Consider the following 18,172-nt stretch of genomic DNA (forward strand, 5'->3'; position numbering starts at 1 on the left):
TAATACTGCTCTTTGGTTTATTTGTTTACGTTTGCTCATTTAACAAATCAAACAATCTACAAGGATTTAAAAAAAACATACATCTAATCATTTCTATCGCCTATAAAATTGCTAAATACAAAAAATATTAGATTGGTTTCCATTTAAGTCAAAATCACTCTATTAGTTTCGATGTATATTGATATAGTCAATATTCTTGGTGGCTTCTGAATATAGTGTTTCCCAGACGTTTTTCTTCCAATCCAGGTGCGTTATTACCCAAGATGCCTTGTATCATGTCAATACTCGTGTTCCATAATAACAATGCCATTTCGTCATTTTTCGCTAGTTCACTCTCTTGACAAGGACAACAGTTATTAAAATAAATTCCTAAAGAATTAAGAATATATATGTAATGTATCATTGTCTAAAAATGTTACACCTGTTAATTCTACAAGTTCTGGGGCAGTAGCGCAATAAATACTTGTCGAAGCAGCCTGCTGTAAGCTTTTTGTAAAAGGCCTTACCACAGCAAATAGTAGTCTGTAAAGCCACCAGTGTCTACTCAAGCCTGTAGATACCATATTTCCCGGGTGCAAACTATAAATATGAAACAATAAAATACAATATTATAAATATAAAATAAGCACTCTTAACACTATTAAAATAGTACAAGGCGATTCAAAAGAAACTTTGTATTTGTTTGATTGTATGCTAATCGATATCCTAGCTCTATAGAACTTATTATGGAATATATTCCAGGAAAGGACCACGCGTTGCGCACGGAAAAGATTTACAAAAGTAGTAATATTCATCAGTTACAAAATACGCCAAATATTTATATTATTATGGGCCGAAAAGAAACTCATACAACACAGGAAAAAATGCCAACCATTTGTTACCACATGTTAATCAGTCCGTTCATGATAAACCTTTTGATTTGAGGATTCTTATTGCACCACATTTATTACAAAGACCTAAATCTGGAATAAAGCCCCAGAATGCCAGTTAAAGGTTTGACCTTTCACACAGGTAGGCACAATGTTTATCAACATCTTTTCAGTAAAACTATTACAAATTAATGACCATTTAGAAATAAATGCTCAAATTCTGTTCTTTAATAATTAATAAACATTTTTTATAGATAACTTACTTCTTAAACAATCTACTATATTTTGAGACATGTACTAATTTTAAACTAACTAATTAAACTTTAAGGTGAAAAGTTCATCATTGAAATAATTTTACCTAAAAACAGAGATTCCTTTCCCTTGCAAATTTTTTGCTAGTTGCCTTGCAAATAAAACATTGCACAATTTTGAATTATTATACGCAGTCATATTCCAGTAATGTCGCCATGTTTCAGGAGAAAGGGCCAAGGGATCTAAATTGCTTGCAGTTAAGTTTGCAAATCTGAAAATGGCTCGTTATGAAATTTGTAGTAACAGTTACTACTCAATATATAATACCTATGAGACTCTGATGAAACTACAACTACTCTTGAGCCCTGTACTAAAAGAGGTTCAAGAAGAAGAGTTAAATAAAAGTGTGATAAATGATTTACTTGAAATGTCATTTCTAATCCATCTAAAGTCTTAGTATATGGTAAACCAAACACTCCAGCATTTAGTATTATGATATCTATTTGATGATAACGGCTTTTTATAGTATTGCCAAACTGAACAACTAAAATAACAATTATAAACTTTGACACTAACATGGGTTGTTATTTACCTGATGACAATGATGATAAATCAAGATGAATAGCAATACAATTATCTGCTATGTTAAGTCTTTCCTCAGTCCGGATTTTTTCTATAGACTCTTCAGCTGCATATAAATTTCGGCAAGCAAATATAACAGTACATCCATGTTTTGCCAAAGATCTTGCAGTTTCAAACCCTATACCTGCATTGGCCCCAGTAATAATTGCAACCTTACCACTTAAATCTCTTCCATGCAGAACCTAATATCACAATTTTATGGTTAGATTTTCTCCATTTGAATTATATATACTTACTTGTAAAGCAGTACTTGAAGCATCAAACCGTTGTCTAAAATCAGTTGCATGTTCTTTTTCTTCTATAGCAAAAGCTAATCTAGGATCGGTATATGTGGTCCTCTCAGTTTCATGATTAACATAAATTATTTGGCCTGTTTGTGTCACAATTCTACAAAAATAATTCAATAATTCAATAACAATGCTAGTTACACAAAATATATTTCTACCTCTCCCAGCCAAAAGGAAGACTCCCAGCCACTTTTTTTTTCTTTCCTGTTCTTGGATGTGTCCATTGTGTGTTTTTGGTTAAATGGTTAGCATAATAAACATATCCACCAACAGTCACCTAAGAATGCGTATATACTCATAATTTTAATATAAATTACTTATAATTTTAATATAAATTATACAAACTTACTCTTTCTTCCCATCCTGGGGGCAATTCATCATCGCTATCTGAATCAGCGAGATTCATTATTATCAGAGTTGATCTAACACCCAGCCTTCATATTGTCTCTTCAATTATTTGACATACCATGATAACAAATATCTTTATAAAATAATCGAATTTAAACCCAAACACTATTTTTCTGCGACAAACATATTATTGTAAACAAAGATAGTTTAGATTTATGTCAAAATCAGCCGGATGTATAGTGAGTTGCCGATAATTTTACCTATATTTTATTTTAAATAAAAATGCCATAAGGTAATTCGGTTTATTCCGAAAACCTTTTTGCATTTTGTATTTAGTGTACATATTAATATTATAGTTCTTTTTATAACTCATTTTATTCCATTTAGTAAATTTGATTTGTTCACTCATTATTTAAAAATTATTTTCTATATTTATTTTTTTCTATTATTAAATATTATTATATATTAATATATTTTCAAAAAAAAACCTAAAATTTTCGCAAAAATTCTTTAAGAAAAAAAAATAAAAAATTTTCTAATACAGAATAATATCAACGTTTAAAAATATTTTGACAAATAGATAATAATATAATTAAAATAACATTAGATGTAACCATTAACCCAATTTACTTTAAAGCTTGTGTCAAAATCATATAAAAAATTGCACAATCTTGTGCAAAAATTTCTTAAATAAGGACGCGCGCCTCCTAATGTTCTCTTTCTTCCGCATTATCCTGCGACTCGTGCGCCAAACACTTCCTGCTACTCATCTTAAAACTTTAGCGGCAGGATCACAAGTCCCGAAAGTGCCCGATCAGGTACGAACACCCGAAATATAGCGTTTCGGGTGCACTATAGATAGGTTAGTGTGTCCAACATTTGCCGGTTTTCCTTCAGTCGATAATGTCGTTAGTCGTTTATCAGTACACTGTTCCTTCAGTTTGAAACAATCATTACGTAACATGTCGTTGCTGCTTTAATATCCCCCAAAGATAGGCCACTGTCTATACAAAAAGAAACTGGTGATATGTGATTTTTAATGTGATATAAATATTTTTTTCGAGGCAATTTTTTAATACGCGGGACAATATATCTACAGAGACGTCTTTCGAAAAAAATAAAGACCTGGTTAGCATCCTGTACGACAAGAAAAGGACATCATCAGAAGAATTTTTTTTAAATACATTATCGACTGGCAACTAAATAGAAAGACAAAAAAAACATAAACCTGATAAAAATAAGTTAACATAGAAAAAATCGGTATTCGTAAAATTGTTTTTAATCTTGATTTTAAATCCGTATATAATTTGTATTTTGTATATATCGCGATAATCTAAATGATGGTGCTATAAACTGTCGATTAAACTGTTTAAAGTGGCCGATGCAAAGAGGAGAGTTGCTGAATTTGGGGGTGGATTGAAAGAAAATGGGGAAAAGGGCGAGGAAAACTAGGTGGAGAGCTCTCGACATTGCTGGTAAGTGTTTTCACAAAAATTCCACGTGCTTTATCATTAACATTTTACAATTATCACCACTGTTAAGATATAAAAAGCATTTATTTTTAAATTGCATTATATCCTAGTCCTATTGAGTTCTATTAATAGAAAAATTATTGATCTATTGTTAACAGAAACAATATGAAACAAACAAATTTTCATATTATTGTATTTATTGTTGAATCATGATTTTGATGCTGATTTTATCGACAAAATCACTCTAGGTAAAATAGTTCTCTGAGTTTGTACATGTGATTTTTACTACTAATATATATCTGTATTGTTTGTTAATTTAATATATTTTACGTTAAAAGTGCGGATAATTCTAGAATTATTAACTTATTGTTATATCAATATAATCTATCTAAGTGATATAATATATTTTCCACTAATTACTTACAGTCAATGTTAATTATAGTTAATATTTTTATTACTAATATTTTAGTTGTTTGAACCATTTACCGTTAAGTTCTTATTATTAATTATGGTTGATTAAAAATATGTTAATATTCTAATTGGTACATAAGCTATGGTTTTTATTAATATAATTTTCAGCGTTTCTACTGAGAAACTTAAATACTTCATTAGTGTATTTTTGTTGTTATATAATCGGCGCAAAAACATGTATGTGATAGAATGATTCAATGAGAGGAAATAATTTATTAAACTATAAACAAACGGTATTGGCTAGTTTATTGATTCTATTTATATTAATATTGATAATTATTAAGAATGAAATAGCGTATGACTTTTTCTATTAAATGCACAGTTTTTATCATTACATACTGGTACAACTAAAATACTTGTAATATATTATATTCATTTATTACTATAATTTAATTACTACTTAATTTTATGTCAAAACTATTTTTCGATGGCAGTTGTCATTTTTTGTTTCAGTTCAGATATCATTATTTGTTTTTTTTTATACTCAATCTAATACAGCTTGCAAGTATATTTGTATCAAGACAGCTTTATTTTTGTTTCCCTGAAATAATCAAAACTGTTCAAATAACAAGATGACATTGACGCTAGTTTTTTTTAAACTAATCATTTAGTAATCGGTTGTTCTTAGATGTTTAATTTTAAAAAATATTGGTATCAACAAACTAAATAAGTTGTTTAGAGGTTAGAGGCAATGATTTTTTAAATATTATATTACAGTTTCAAGTATATTTTTGAAATAATCTGCTTTATATGTTTCATCAGGAATTTATCCGGTAAATTCTCTTATGATAATTAAAGTTAAACGTGCTGATTACTTTCGGATATAGTACACGGTGTTTTTCATTGACATTTAAAAATAACGACCGGTCGAATCAAATTCGAACCATAAAATCCTGTGCTTAATGTGCTTATAATTCAATCGAGTAGTATTGTAAAAACATTGTTTATTTTTAGCGACTTTTAAGTTTAAAATACACCTCAATTGTGATACACTGATGTAACTAAATGAGGTTTGGACAAGGTTTTGGCACTCCATCGGTCGTTTGGCATTCTTATAGGGCAGATTTTTCACAAGCTGACAATGACGTCTGTGCCGGAGACCAATATAACAATTATTGTATGTTTCGCTGGTATTTCTAGTAAATCTATGACTAGTTGACATCGTCCAGTCTCTCGAAATATTAATATATGTGTCGTGCATAAATGTCCATCATAAATTTTCGTTAAATACTAGGCTATATGGAATAATTCATTTCTTATATAATTTGTTTATAACATAAGCTTTATACTAACATTCTTATTCGATTAAATAGTGTTTTGTTTTATTAAGAATATGTAATATATAAATGCGTGTGTGTCAAAAAGACTCTAACGCTACGTAATTTAGGATATAAAGTTTGAAAAATCATGGTATTCCATAATGTCAACTTATTTCAACTTCACTTTCACTGATTATTTCAATATATAATATATGCCTATAATATTTGTGACAATATAATCATATTTATTTGTAGAATATAGGGATAGATCTGTTATTAAATGCAAATAGATATAAATTGATTTGTATCAGAAAGGCTTTAATCCCGCTCAATTAAAATAAATCGTTTGGAAAATCGGCGTTGCCAAGTTGTGAAAAAAAGTCATTTTTTATTGTTAAGAATATATTGTACTTTAAGTAGATATCACTGTAATTTATCAAATTTGTGAATAATCTATAATTGATTATTTCAGTATATACTATACAGGGCCGGTTTTGTTATTAAGTGTAAATGGGTATAAACTGATTTGTGTCAGAAACCCTTTAGTCTTGCTCAATTAATTGCTGTTGTCAAGTTGTGCGAAATATATTAATTTTGAAACAATTATAGAACTATCCAATTTTATAAAATAATTAATCTATAATTGCATTGTTTTTATACAATAATATAATATCTTAACTGTATTTAATTTCAAATCTTGTCATTTTTGTTTACCATTCCTTTCTTCCAACTTCTGGCTGACAATAAAATAAATTAAGGATCCAAGAGAGTTATGTTAGCTTGACGATATCTGGCGTTTTCCGTGTATTTTAGGAGGACTTTAAGTGAACGGGAGGTTTGTTGCAAGTGAAAAACTTATCTCGCTGTTGACACTGCGATAACACTTAGCCCTAGCCAAACACCGAAAAGGCGATTTATAGTACCTTGAGATACGTTTTTTTCTCATCCCAATTTTTGTGAGAAGAAAAAGCCCACGTGGTGATAAGAGCTTCGGATTTATTTATGAATGTTTTCTTTCCGGTGATAGTTGTTTAAAAATGGCCTTTGCCATATTAATTGCTAACATTGCTATGATTTAATCATTTTGATTTTAATTGAAGACAGAGTTTTGTGGGGTTGCAGCGATCTGCTTATTTTATTTCTGAACAGTTATATCAAGAAATTTATGTAAATAATTATATATAATTTTGCATTGCATTACTTATTATTGCTCCGGTTGCTATTAATTTTCCACTATTAATATATCTCAATTTTAGTTTATGAGTTGATATTTGTTTTTAAACCATATCGTTTTATGCAAATATATTACTAGTTTTGAATGCATGAACCTATTTGAATAGAATACATAATTTAACTAATAAAAATACACTGATACAGATTATGCTAATAATTTAAAATATATAGATGAAATTAAATTAAAGCATGTTAAAATTGAATTTGTTGGATAATAAGAAGTGGCAACATCTTAATGTTATAACTATACAGTTGCATCTCATAGGCGTATTAATTAAAATTCGAACTGTATTGTGATGACTTTTTAAATCATGACAATAGATAATAAGCATTTGATATTTTAGGTCTAAAGAGGACTACATAATATTATGAAACATCTTGCCTTTTTTAGAACAAACTATTTTTAGATCTAATATATTTATTGAATAGGCTTTTTCACGACTATGAATGTTTATAGTCTTTATCTTTTTTTTGAATTCAAGTACCTACTGCTATTCTACGCTAACTATTATCTTGTTTAATTAGATTAACGAGTAATTTTTAAAGTGGCTTTATCAACTTAATAGTGGAGAATATGTATATATTATCACCTTCGCGAATTTTAGCCCCATTTCAATTTCTATGAACATAGTATATGGAGTGGTTTTTATAGATATTATTTAGTTGATTGTTAATTTTTCTTAATTTTTAAATCACCTACAAAGGCAGTGCTGGTGTATTATTTTTGAAAATATATTTGAAGTACTGTGGCTGGACCTACTGATTAATATTTTCTGTGGTCTTGATCCATGTTTCCAAGTTACTCGCTGTGTCTTTTAGCCGAAAGGTCGATTTCGCCATTTACAGAAGTCTATAAAGAATTCGTTCACCTTTCATCCGATAATGAATGAATATGTCCAAGCTATACACTAATTATTGCATCTTAGATGAATAACTTCATTTTTAATATTATTTCGTAGAGAAACACGTGGAATTTTTTTTGAAGAAGAGATGTTTTGCGGTTTGGGAAATTGAGATTTTAGGATTGATTATAAAAACTGAATAGTGTTGCGAGTGTAAGTCATTAATCTGAACGGTTGCAGACAATTGTATTTGGAAATTTTTATGTGGAAGTTAATGCTGTTGGTAAAATATGGATTTGCCATAGTATAATACTGGAAAATGAATCTGCGCCAAGAACACTGTACTGGATATAGATAAATCACAAAAAACTTTCATATTACTCTCTTATTATGAGTGCTAGTTTTAGTGTATCTACAGGGGATGGACAAAACAACATGGCTAGCTAATACAATATTAATGTTGAACCACCATTTGCTTTCAAAACTATTAAAATTCTTCGTTGGATAGGTTCGTTGGTTCGAGATGGAGATGGAAATCTACTCCTCACTCTTGGTGCTCTAAAACTCCCCATGGTTCAATTATGTTGAGGTCTGGCGGTCGTGCTGGACAGGAAAGATGTTTGATGATAATCTGATGCTGCTCAAACCAAGGCTGAATCTTATAAAGCCGGCGGCCCTGTATGGAGCAGAGATATGGGGAAGCAATCAAGAGAGAGTTGTTCAGTGCGCACCTTTGCACACAAAAGTACTGGAAGTACTGGTTCATGCCACTTTGAGCAAACGGTATGGTTACAAAATCCGAACCGTGACCATGGGAGACTGCCTGGACAAATATGGAACTGGCAAAATCAGACACAACAATATGGGTGGACGCTAGTGCTGGCTTGGATGGAGTAGGTGTGGATATGTTGGAAAGATCAAAGAATGGACAGGAAATAGCATATAGCATTAAGCTAAATGACGCTAGCAGTGAACGTTGTTAACAAAAATAACATAATTGGCATAACTGACAGCAAGATATCGCCATGGTAGGCCGAGCACCCTTCGCAAAGGAAAAATATGTACATAGACAACCTCAGAACGACATTGCAAGAACTGAGTGAAATTTCTATTAATATCATGCAATGGAAATAGAACGGACAGAAATGATAAGGGTAGACAGATTGGCAAAGGAGGCAACAAGAAAGGCGATAGTAGACATGGATAACCAGAGATGGATAAGTAAGGGACAGGTCAAATGGGAGAAAATAAGCGAAACAATCGACAGATGGCAGCTGGCGTGGAACAACTCAAGCGATGGCAGAACTCAACATGTCGTCTGCGAGAGGGTGGGATGCGAGTGATTGAGTTTAAGCAGAAAGGCGGTACAACTAACAACAGGACACGGAAATATGGCTGCATACATCGGCAGATTTAGATTAAGAGAAAGTGAAGGTCTGTGCGAATGTGGTAATGGTGTGGAGGACAAACACATAATAGTCGAATGCACCTTGAATGAAAGAACCAGAGTCAGAAAGCTGTACGGCAGGGCGGTGAGGTCTTACCAATTTAGAGATCCACAAGGGAACAATAACATTTCAGATATAGACCTGATTAATAACTGGACGGGGGCAGTAATTAGATCAGTTAATAGAGACGGGAAGTGTCGGTAGACGCATAAACAATGAACGCGATCCAGTAGAGTTTGGGTATCTGGACCTTACTTGATAGTTAATGTTGACATAAATACACGGACAAATTGTAATAACCAATTGTCAATGGCCATTATTCGGTAGTCCGCATTGAGGCTTCTTTTGGGGTTCTCCATATATACCGTATGGACCATACCATATTCTTTCAATCGTTAAATATCCGGTTTTTATGAGCATTTCTTTTGCGGCTCAGCGTTGGCTTTCATTATAGTGTTTCACAATCGCAACCCTTCAATGAATGTTAGCTTTGTGTAAGTCCCCACGTGCTGCTTTTGATAAAACAATATTCTTATTCTACTTTCGTCGCGGCAGTTTTATGTTGTCTAGCTACAATCCTTTTTAGTGTTCGTCGATCTTTGTTAGTTAACTTTGGCTTTCGCTCACTATTCCTCTTCATTGATGATGTTTTAGGACGTTTTGCGTATGTTGTCATTACCGTGGATACTGTCGCTCGAGAAACCTTAAACAAATCAACTGTTTTCATTACAAATTTCCTCTCTTTTGAAGTCTAAGAGATCAAACATTTCACCGATCGCTTGTTTTAGCTGTCATACAACAAACAAAGTATAAAGTATACGGAAATATGACCTACAAGACTTGTTATGTAAACTGAGTAGTCCATACGAGTTGCAATATTTACACGCAAGCAGTAAGTAGTATTGTCAACATGCAGCAAGATGCACTATTTTGTATGGTATTTATATTATTTTATATATACCCTGTATGTTTCATACTATATTATAATCAGCCTGCCTTATGTTAAAAAAAATCTAAAATAAAAAAAAATTCGATAGATATTAAACATTTTGTATCCGTCCATTCGTGTTCATCGTTATTACAAAAAAACAAATAAAAAAATTTGATGCTTGAAGACTGATCAAGTCGTGCTAATTGTATGTTTATCTAGAAAATTGATTTTTGGCGTAAAACTACAAACGAATTGCCTCAAGGTCGTCGATTTCGGAGAGATTTAGAGAAAATTATTCTTGTCGGTGTTTGGTTGTGTTTTTTTTTATATATTTGAGGTACTAAGTGGTGCGCATTTATTGCGCTTAGTCAGCCAGCACTTTCAAAAGTTCGAATCGATACGGAGACAATCAACCGCAGTTGCGATATATTATTTTGGCTCGGAATACGCCGATTTCAATTTTCACAGTCTGCTCGTATTATTTTATTTTAGTTCGGCTTTGCTCATAGCTGGTACCGAACACATCTAAATGCTTTTAGTTCTTTTTCTTATGGTTATATTATTTTTATTGATCCAAATAGTCAGTCTTATATAGCTACGCTGTTTATGTATGCAAAACAGTAAGGGCTTGCCATGTATTCTGGTCATTTTTGCACTTTAAAAAGACATTTATTCTAAAATTGATGGACAAACAAATTTGCCATCGTTTTCTAAAAATGTTTCCTGTCTTTCTGGCAATGTTGCGATACCGTGTTGAAAGAAGGACGTTGGGGTGGCAGCAATCTATTTTCTCGCTTCTTCAGGATGTTGAAATCGTGTGCCAAACAAACCATGCTGCATCAATCTGAACAAGTGGTAATCATAAGGCGCTATGTTCCTATTCGAGCTGCAACAGGGAGTCACAACTCTTGCAAGGTTGCCTGAGCGTTGTTATGCAAAAGTAACATTTCGTCGTTCAATTTGTTCAAATTGGCTCGCAATGCAGTGTATCTTGTCGATCCCACCATACATATACACATAACAACTTTACAGCCATAAGTATTTCGATCGGTCATCATCGGTGTAGATGAGGATTAATTTTTCATCAGGACCAGAACCGTTATGTTAAAAAGGTTAGAAAAGGCATTTTCAGTCAGTCCGTATAGTAGCAATTTTCACCCTCTTTGGATTTTTGCTATAACATGTAAATGTACGAAAACAGTTGATTCATCAATTAATAAACTGCTTGAAAGTCCCAAAGTCAAGGATCTAGAAAACAACTCTTTCTAGTAATCAACTAATCAAAACATATTCCGTAAGAAATCTGTTTTTATCTGATGTTAACATAAAAAATTAAAATTTACCAATTTCAATTTCTCTTAGATTAATTAAAAGACCATTAGGAGAAAATCTTCAATTTTAACAAACTTACTTTAAATTTTGATCAATGTACGTAAATTAGTTTGGTTTGGTGAATGAAAAGGTTTAAATTGTGTAAAAGTAAAGGTTTAAATCAGCTTTTAAATGTTGTGATAACAATTTGTTATGATGTTTGTTGTAATAATATTTTCGGGATGCTCTACCATTTAGGGTTATAATTAGGAGGAATATGAAATATACATACTCATGAATGTTGGGTATGGCTGGGTTGTGTAAGACTTTTATCCACTAAAATATTCTTCAGCTGATCCTGTAATCTATGCTGATACTGCTTCGAGCTGAAGAAAGGCACACGTAACCGGATAATATGTTTCCTAGTCTAGTTTCTAACTTGATCAGACTGAATAGGCAAAGAATTTATAATTGAAAGAAAGATAGTTCTGGATTTATGTTAGCATAGACCGCGCAGGTCCCTCACCTCCCAGATAACTTTGTTTTACTTCTAAAATAATTATTGAATAAATATCCGAATTGGCGAACCTCTCAAATTCGGAAACTCCAGGAACATCCAATATTCCTCCGACGAACTTGTTCTGGAAAACTTGAAGTCGAGCAAGCATTTGATTGAGTAAGAAGCCTGACGATTCTGCAGTTGATTAAGTGGAGCTATCCAAAAGATGATGTGTCTTCAAGTGCCTAAGAAGAACAGTGATTCTCTATGTTGAAAGCAACTTACTGGCTTGATTTGGTAATTTCAATTTAAGTTGTAAATTATTTTTTGCTCACCACAGTGTCCAGACATAAGTCCGTTTGAAAATCTAGAGTTTAATTTTTTTATATTAAATAAAATTTCGCATAAAGAAGATAATAAAAAATAAAAACTACATTTTATTATTTGCTTGTTTATAGTTATTTTTAAAGATGTTTAACGTCGGCCAACATTAATTAAGCCAAATAATCACATAGACATAGCAAGCATATTTACATTTTTCCGTTTTTAGTGTAAGTTAACACTATGAGTTACCTATAATTACAATTTTCAGTCATTTGGCTTGAGGCAGTCAATCATTTTCTCAACTTTTTGACATAAGCCTGTACTGTATTTTTTAATGGTAACTTCGTATAGCCTATAATAAGTTATTATATCTTATATAAATATAACTATAAACCGTTGGAATTATTATTAGATTGAATATATTAAATAACTTATTATACAGAAAAACATTTACGAGTACTATGAATACCAAGTTTCACGTGCAATACTTAATTATTTCTAAGAATTAACCAACTGGTTTTTCTGAATTCTTCAATCAGTGTTATATAACATGTGGAAAATCCAATTTAATAGTAATCTAAGTTATGGAAAAAGTATTTATTTACATTGCAATTGAACGTATTTTTTTTTATTTAACCTATAGAGGTTAATTATATATATATATATATATATATATATATATATATATATATATATATATATATATATATATATATATATATATATATATATATATATATATAACAATGATGAAAGATTTATAAATCGCAAAAGAAATTATTTTCTGAATTCTTGAATAACACATCCATTTTGCTTTGCGTTAAGGTGACATTTGATTATTACATTTAAATACCATTGACCACCACTCCAGTACATAGAAGCTTATCCTTTTATGAAAATATTGAATCAGAACCTGAATAATGTCATTATTCGGTTCAGAAATTGATTTTGGCACTGATTTTTACGCAGTCATTATTTGAATCGACAATTTTATTACTAGACATTTCCGACGAAACATTGCGCAAGCCGTAAATAGTACGTAGTTTTCTAAAAACACCTTTCAATGAATATCCATTTTCATAAAATAATTAAGCTGTGAAGATGATATTTCCGACTATTTTTCATTAATATTTTCAATTCTATATCTATATAAATATATATATATATATATATATATATATATATATATATATATATAATAAAACTGTTTATTATTTATAATAACTTGCACCACTTGACTTGAATGTAAACTATAAGAAAACTTTATTTCTAGCTAATTAAATTCCATTTAAATACATTTATATTCTACATAGATATCAATGGGTTTATGTAAAATGTAATTTATAATTATAAGATTGTTTTTTCCTTCAGTTTATGCATCAATATATATCAATGTGATATTTCCTAATACTGTAAATTATGGTATATTATTAAATTTACTCTTGATATGAGAGAATAATCAAAAATAGAGATGTCAACCGCGAAGGCGCCTGATATTTCGATATATCGGAGGAAGAATATATCTATATTTATATTGCAACAACCAGGAAAATATAAAAATTTTCATATCGGCCTAAAAAAATATTTAGGGTAGTCATGTTTTAATACTTCTTTAAAATTAAGTGCCAAAATTCCCTAAAGATTTAAAATTTAATTTAATTTATATTAATTATAAATAAAAGTTTTTTAAATTGTTTAAGAAATATCTTTAATTTTTTATAGATATCAAAAATTATGGACTAATAAAAATCTCGATATGTCGATCAAAAATTTTCGGCATCCCTAAATATAAATAATTGGATATGAATATGGTCAAGAAACACTGGATTAGATTAATACCAAAATATAAACGGCAACCCCAGCATCAGATACATTCTAGAACGAACATCGCAAAACAAAAAGTACCAAGGTCTAGTTCTTTTTTATCTGCGTTTTAAATATCCATCAGACACACCTTCCTGATTAGTTTCATAGGTGAATATCCTGCGATATGTGATACCGCCTGCAAACATAATCAAGTATCTGAACAAACTGTTGGCATAATTAATACAACATGGGATTATGGAGGCTAACGTTGTTTATAAAGCAATAAATATTGATTCAGATAGATTTATTTATTTGTTATTGATGTTTAATATGTTTAATGCGCCATTAGCAATTTTATAAAATAAATTATTTGATCAGAAATATAAGGGCGCATACAGTACCCGTTATAAATGGGGAGAATAAAATAAAAAAGAAACAATATAATTTAATTTTTAGTTATGTCTATGGATTTCCTGAATGGAAGACAAAAAATGTTTATTGAGTCCAATAACTGGTAATAATTTTCTACTTGTTGTCTTGAGTGGGGAAACTAAAATAGAAAATTCAAATAGAATTTAATAAGTCCTGACATTAAATGGCACCACTTCTCAGCTTTCCAATACCTAAACTTTAGGCGACAAGATTTAGTATGTGATAAAAATAATCAAATCGAACTAAAAGCCCTACGAATTGCTTTCCCACCCATCGTATAGTCCAGATTTGACCTCCAGTGACTGCTGTCTGGAGGAAAAAAGGTTTTCCACGAATAAAGAAATTGATTACTGAAGGCTATTTTGAAAGCAAAAACAAATTCTTCTACGATTAAAATATAAAAATTAAAGGATTGCTGTTTGATGATTGTGAATAAAGTCGAATTTTGTCTAAAGGTCATAAGAGTGTTAATTTTTTATTAAATTTCATTCCAATTTGATGATAACACGTGAAATATAATTATAGGTGCTTTCATGTCTTCTGATATCTGTTGATGAAAAGTATCAATGTAAGCAACCGTTAGAAACCTAATCTAATTGTTACGTTCAATAATTTGAAGCTCGAAATCCATGAAACGCTTAATAAACTTATGATGCTCCTTGGTCATATCTCAGTTATCGGTGTTTGATGACAGTTGTAATGTGGTACTATAATGTTAGGGACAATGAATGCCCTAGAGGGATAAAGAAGTTCGAAAATTATGAATTGCAAGATGTATCAGACGAAAAACTAATTCTAGCTCTCAAACAACTTTCAGGCCTCTGAAGCTTAAGGAATCAACTTTTTCCTGGCATTATATGTCATGGAAAAGATCCAAACAAAACGAAATGCCATTTCGAACCGTTTCAACGTTTCGTAGTTTCAATTTTTGTCATTGAAACGAGTTAGAATAGTGAGTAACAAATGCTAAGTCATTTTCTGGCATGACAACACTCGCCCGTACGTTGCAAGAGTTGTGAAGGATAAACTCTAAAAGGAATTTCTGCCACATACTGCATATTCACCAGACATGGTGCCTTCTGATTACGTCTTGATTGGATCAGTGAAAAGATCTAACGAAATGCCAAATTGCGAAAATATATCGGTGATTGGATCGCTGAGAAGCCAACATCGTTGTTTCCAACTGTGGCACCATGTCGCCAGAGAGATGAGAGGCCTTTTTGAAGTTAAAAAATGATCAGGATGCAATGCTAATAATAGCATATATTTTCAAATGGATTTAAATCTGCCTGCTTTGGCGGCCATGGATGTATGTTTGCCGATTTTTATCTTTAAATTAACAAACCTAAACGAAGTTTTTGGCAACAGTCAACCATTGCTTAATACTTTATAATAAAGACATAATTATAAATCCATAGAAAAGGACATAGGTATATCTAAGCAACAATATTATCACCTTGTTGTTATGTGGTCTCTACTAGTCATAATTCCAATTCGTATGTTGGGAATGCAACTCGAGCTTTTCTATTTTATATTAATGAAAATATTCTTGACCGATTATCCAACAATATAGCAAATAAATATACGAATATACGTTCTCTATAAAATAACCACACTGAGTTTTTGTGAAACTTTGTATATACATGACAAAGGACATTATGACAAATAAAAATAATACATTTTCTTGTTTCAATTATTAAATTGTCTAAAGATTAAAAATATCTCCATATATAGCCTCTGTTCTAACTGTAAATATTAAAAATATAATGTTCACTATCATTTCACATCACAGAACATTATATTGATTGTTAAATCACGTAAAATCAGTAAGAAGCAACTGTGTATATATTTAAAATGTTTGGTCGGTAACAACACGTCATATGGTTCATTCATTTTAATCAGATAATCTCGTGACTTCACATTAACTGTATGCTCATATTTAATGGAAATGTACACGCTTCTTAAACGATTTATTTGCATATCTTTTAATCATTATTTAACGGTGATTAATATTCAGTTCACTGTATACGAACCAAATTTTCTTTGTGAACACACCCCCTCCTGCTATATACAAACATAACCTAAATAAATACCTTTAAATTACTAAACTAACAGGCTTCAGCAGGAAGTCCTGAAAGACCACGTGTTTTAAATTTAAACTATATCAGGACTAGAATGTTGCAGATTCGTTCCGCACGCAAGTGTACGTAACATAGGTAGTTGTCTTCGTAGAGAAATAAGTGACGTCGATTCTAGACCGTGAAATGATTTCTTCGTCTTTTAATTCAAGGTTGCTCGTTATATGAAAATTAACTAGAAGTTACCAACTTACCGTAATGATAAGATATAAAAATATTCCTAACGTTATCGGCTATAGTTATTTTTCTTTCTCAAATTTCTACCGTTTCAGAAAATGTTTGTCCTTATCGATTATTCTGGTATATTTTAAACTTGTTCTTATAATGGTAGTAACTGTCAGAAGAAAGTTGGTATCGATTCTCAACGGTGGATCTGTAAATAAATAATAATAGCGTCCTTGTCTTTCGCTTCAAGGTTATTCATCACATGAAAATTAAATAGATGTTAGATAATTGTTGTTCATAATAAAAAGGTATTATTAGAAAATAAATTAGGAATTCGAATAAGTCTCCGCTATTCTTTATGTGAAACTAAATGATTTATTGGAAGTAACACTCGGTCAGTTTTTTGTCAATAATTAAGTCTTTATTGTGAAATAATTGTCTTAAGTTTTAGTGAAACTAATGTCAATTGTAGGTCGGAAGAATATGTCACGTCATTTGAAAAGTCCCTGGCCTACCATAGTAAAATACATTTTTTTGGCAAAATTATTATTTTTTATTCAACATAATTCTCTTCAATGATGATACACTGATTGTAGCGACCCTTCAACTTTTCGATACCATTTTTGTAGTACGATTTGTCCTTTGCTTCAAAATAGGCCTCAGTTTCGGCGATAATCTCTTCATTCGATGAAAAATCGTAAATTATACCCATATATTCTTGGTAATACTCACTGTTATAAATTGTTCAATATTTTCAGCATTTTAAAATCGTTACAATTTAAATACAGTAAGAGCTATTTTAACTTCAGATAGTCTGTATTCACCATAACATTACAGCTCATTTAGTAGGATTGTTTTCAAAATGAATTTCTCCAAACCAAATAACAAAAATAATCAATGTCGAAAATGCAATTTTGAACGTTGCAGGATTAATGTCTGTATACAATGAATAATACAATAATACTAAATGGAATACCTTTGTGTGCACGAGCCTATAAATTAATTTTAAAGGGTTTTTAAAAGTTAAAACTTTATTGTGAAAAATCGATACAATGTATTTTGTTCTAATTATTGTCCATCAATAGTCGTTACTTTTTCCAATCTTTTAGTCATCTTACGGGTTTCATCTCGAAATAGCGATGTACCTTTTGAGGCTATCCATGAATCGACCCATTTTTGGTATCTTAATAAGGTATGAAGCGCTGCTCGGGCAGGTGACGAGTCCTATTTCGGAACAAATAATCAAGGTCAGGAGAATACGGCGGGTTCCCATTTTAATGTCGTTGACATGCTGAAGAATAACATTGGTATGTCTTTGCTCGCATTCCGGCCATTTTTCTCGCAGTGTCCGCTCAGACACATCAATAGTCGTCGATAACGATCCCCATTGATGGTTTCATTAGGTTTTAGCAGCTCATAGTATACTACTCCAAGCGAATCCCA

The 18,172-nt window shown here is 31.1% G+C and overlaps 2 protein-coding genes across 2 annotated transcripts in view; one reads left to right on the forward strand and one right to left on the reverse strand.

Moving 5' to 3' along the window:
* Positions 1-2,639, reverse strand: Wwox (WW domain-containing oxidoreductase). The gene is made up of 8 exons (XM_076401055.1): positions 2,400-2,639; positions 2,209-2,327; positions 2,000-2,150; positions 1,714-1,945; positions 1,449-1,665; positions 1,228-1,392; positions 422-579; positions 1-369 (listed from the first exon to the last, which is right to left on the reverse strand). The coding sequence occupies exons 1-8, from the start codon at positions 2,454-2,456 to the stop codon at positions 188-190; spliced, it is 1,281 nt and encodes a 426-aa protein (XP_076257170.1). The 5' UTR covers positions 2,457-2,639; the 3' UTR covers positions 1-187.
* Positions 2,640-3,243: 604 nt separating this feature from the next.
* Positions 3,244-18,172, forward strand: part of LOC143194353 (uncharacterized) — a 112,243-nt gene continuing 97,314 nt past the window's right edge. Inside the window, exon 1 of the mRNA XM_076401058.1 lies at positions 3,244-3,873. Within this exon, the coding sequence (XP_076257173.1) occupies positions 3,825-3,873 (49 nt within the window). The 5' untranslated portion in view covers positions 3,244-3,824. The remainder of the gene's footprint in view (positions 3,874-18,172) is intronic.

The sequence above is a fragment of the Rhynchophorus ferrugineus genome, unplaced genomic scaffold, assembly GCF_030347505.1.
Source record: "Rhynchophorus ferrugineus isolate W39M unplaced genomic scaffold, kcgeb_rfMv2 rfM3, whole genome shotgun sequence".
NCBI classification, from domain to species: domain Eukaryota; kingdom Metazoa; phylum Arthropoda; class Insecta; order Coleoptera; family Curculionidae; genus Rhynchophorus; species Rhynchophorus ferrugineus.

Bases quoted from the DNA above. Each gene is read 5' to 3' on its own strand.
- Wwox (XM_076401055.1), bottom strand. From the start codon at position 2,456: ATGAATCTCGCTGATTCAGATAGCGATGATGAATTGCCCCCAGGATGG. The intron at 1,666-1,713 runs GTAAATAACAAC...TTGTTATTTTAG, and splicing joins TTTATCATCATTGTCATCAG to TTGTTCAGTTTGGCAATACT. The intron at 1,393-1,448 runs GTATTATATATT...AGCCATTTTCAG, and splicing joins GTTTCATCAGAGTCTCATAG to ATTTGCAAACTTAACTGCAA.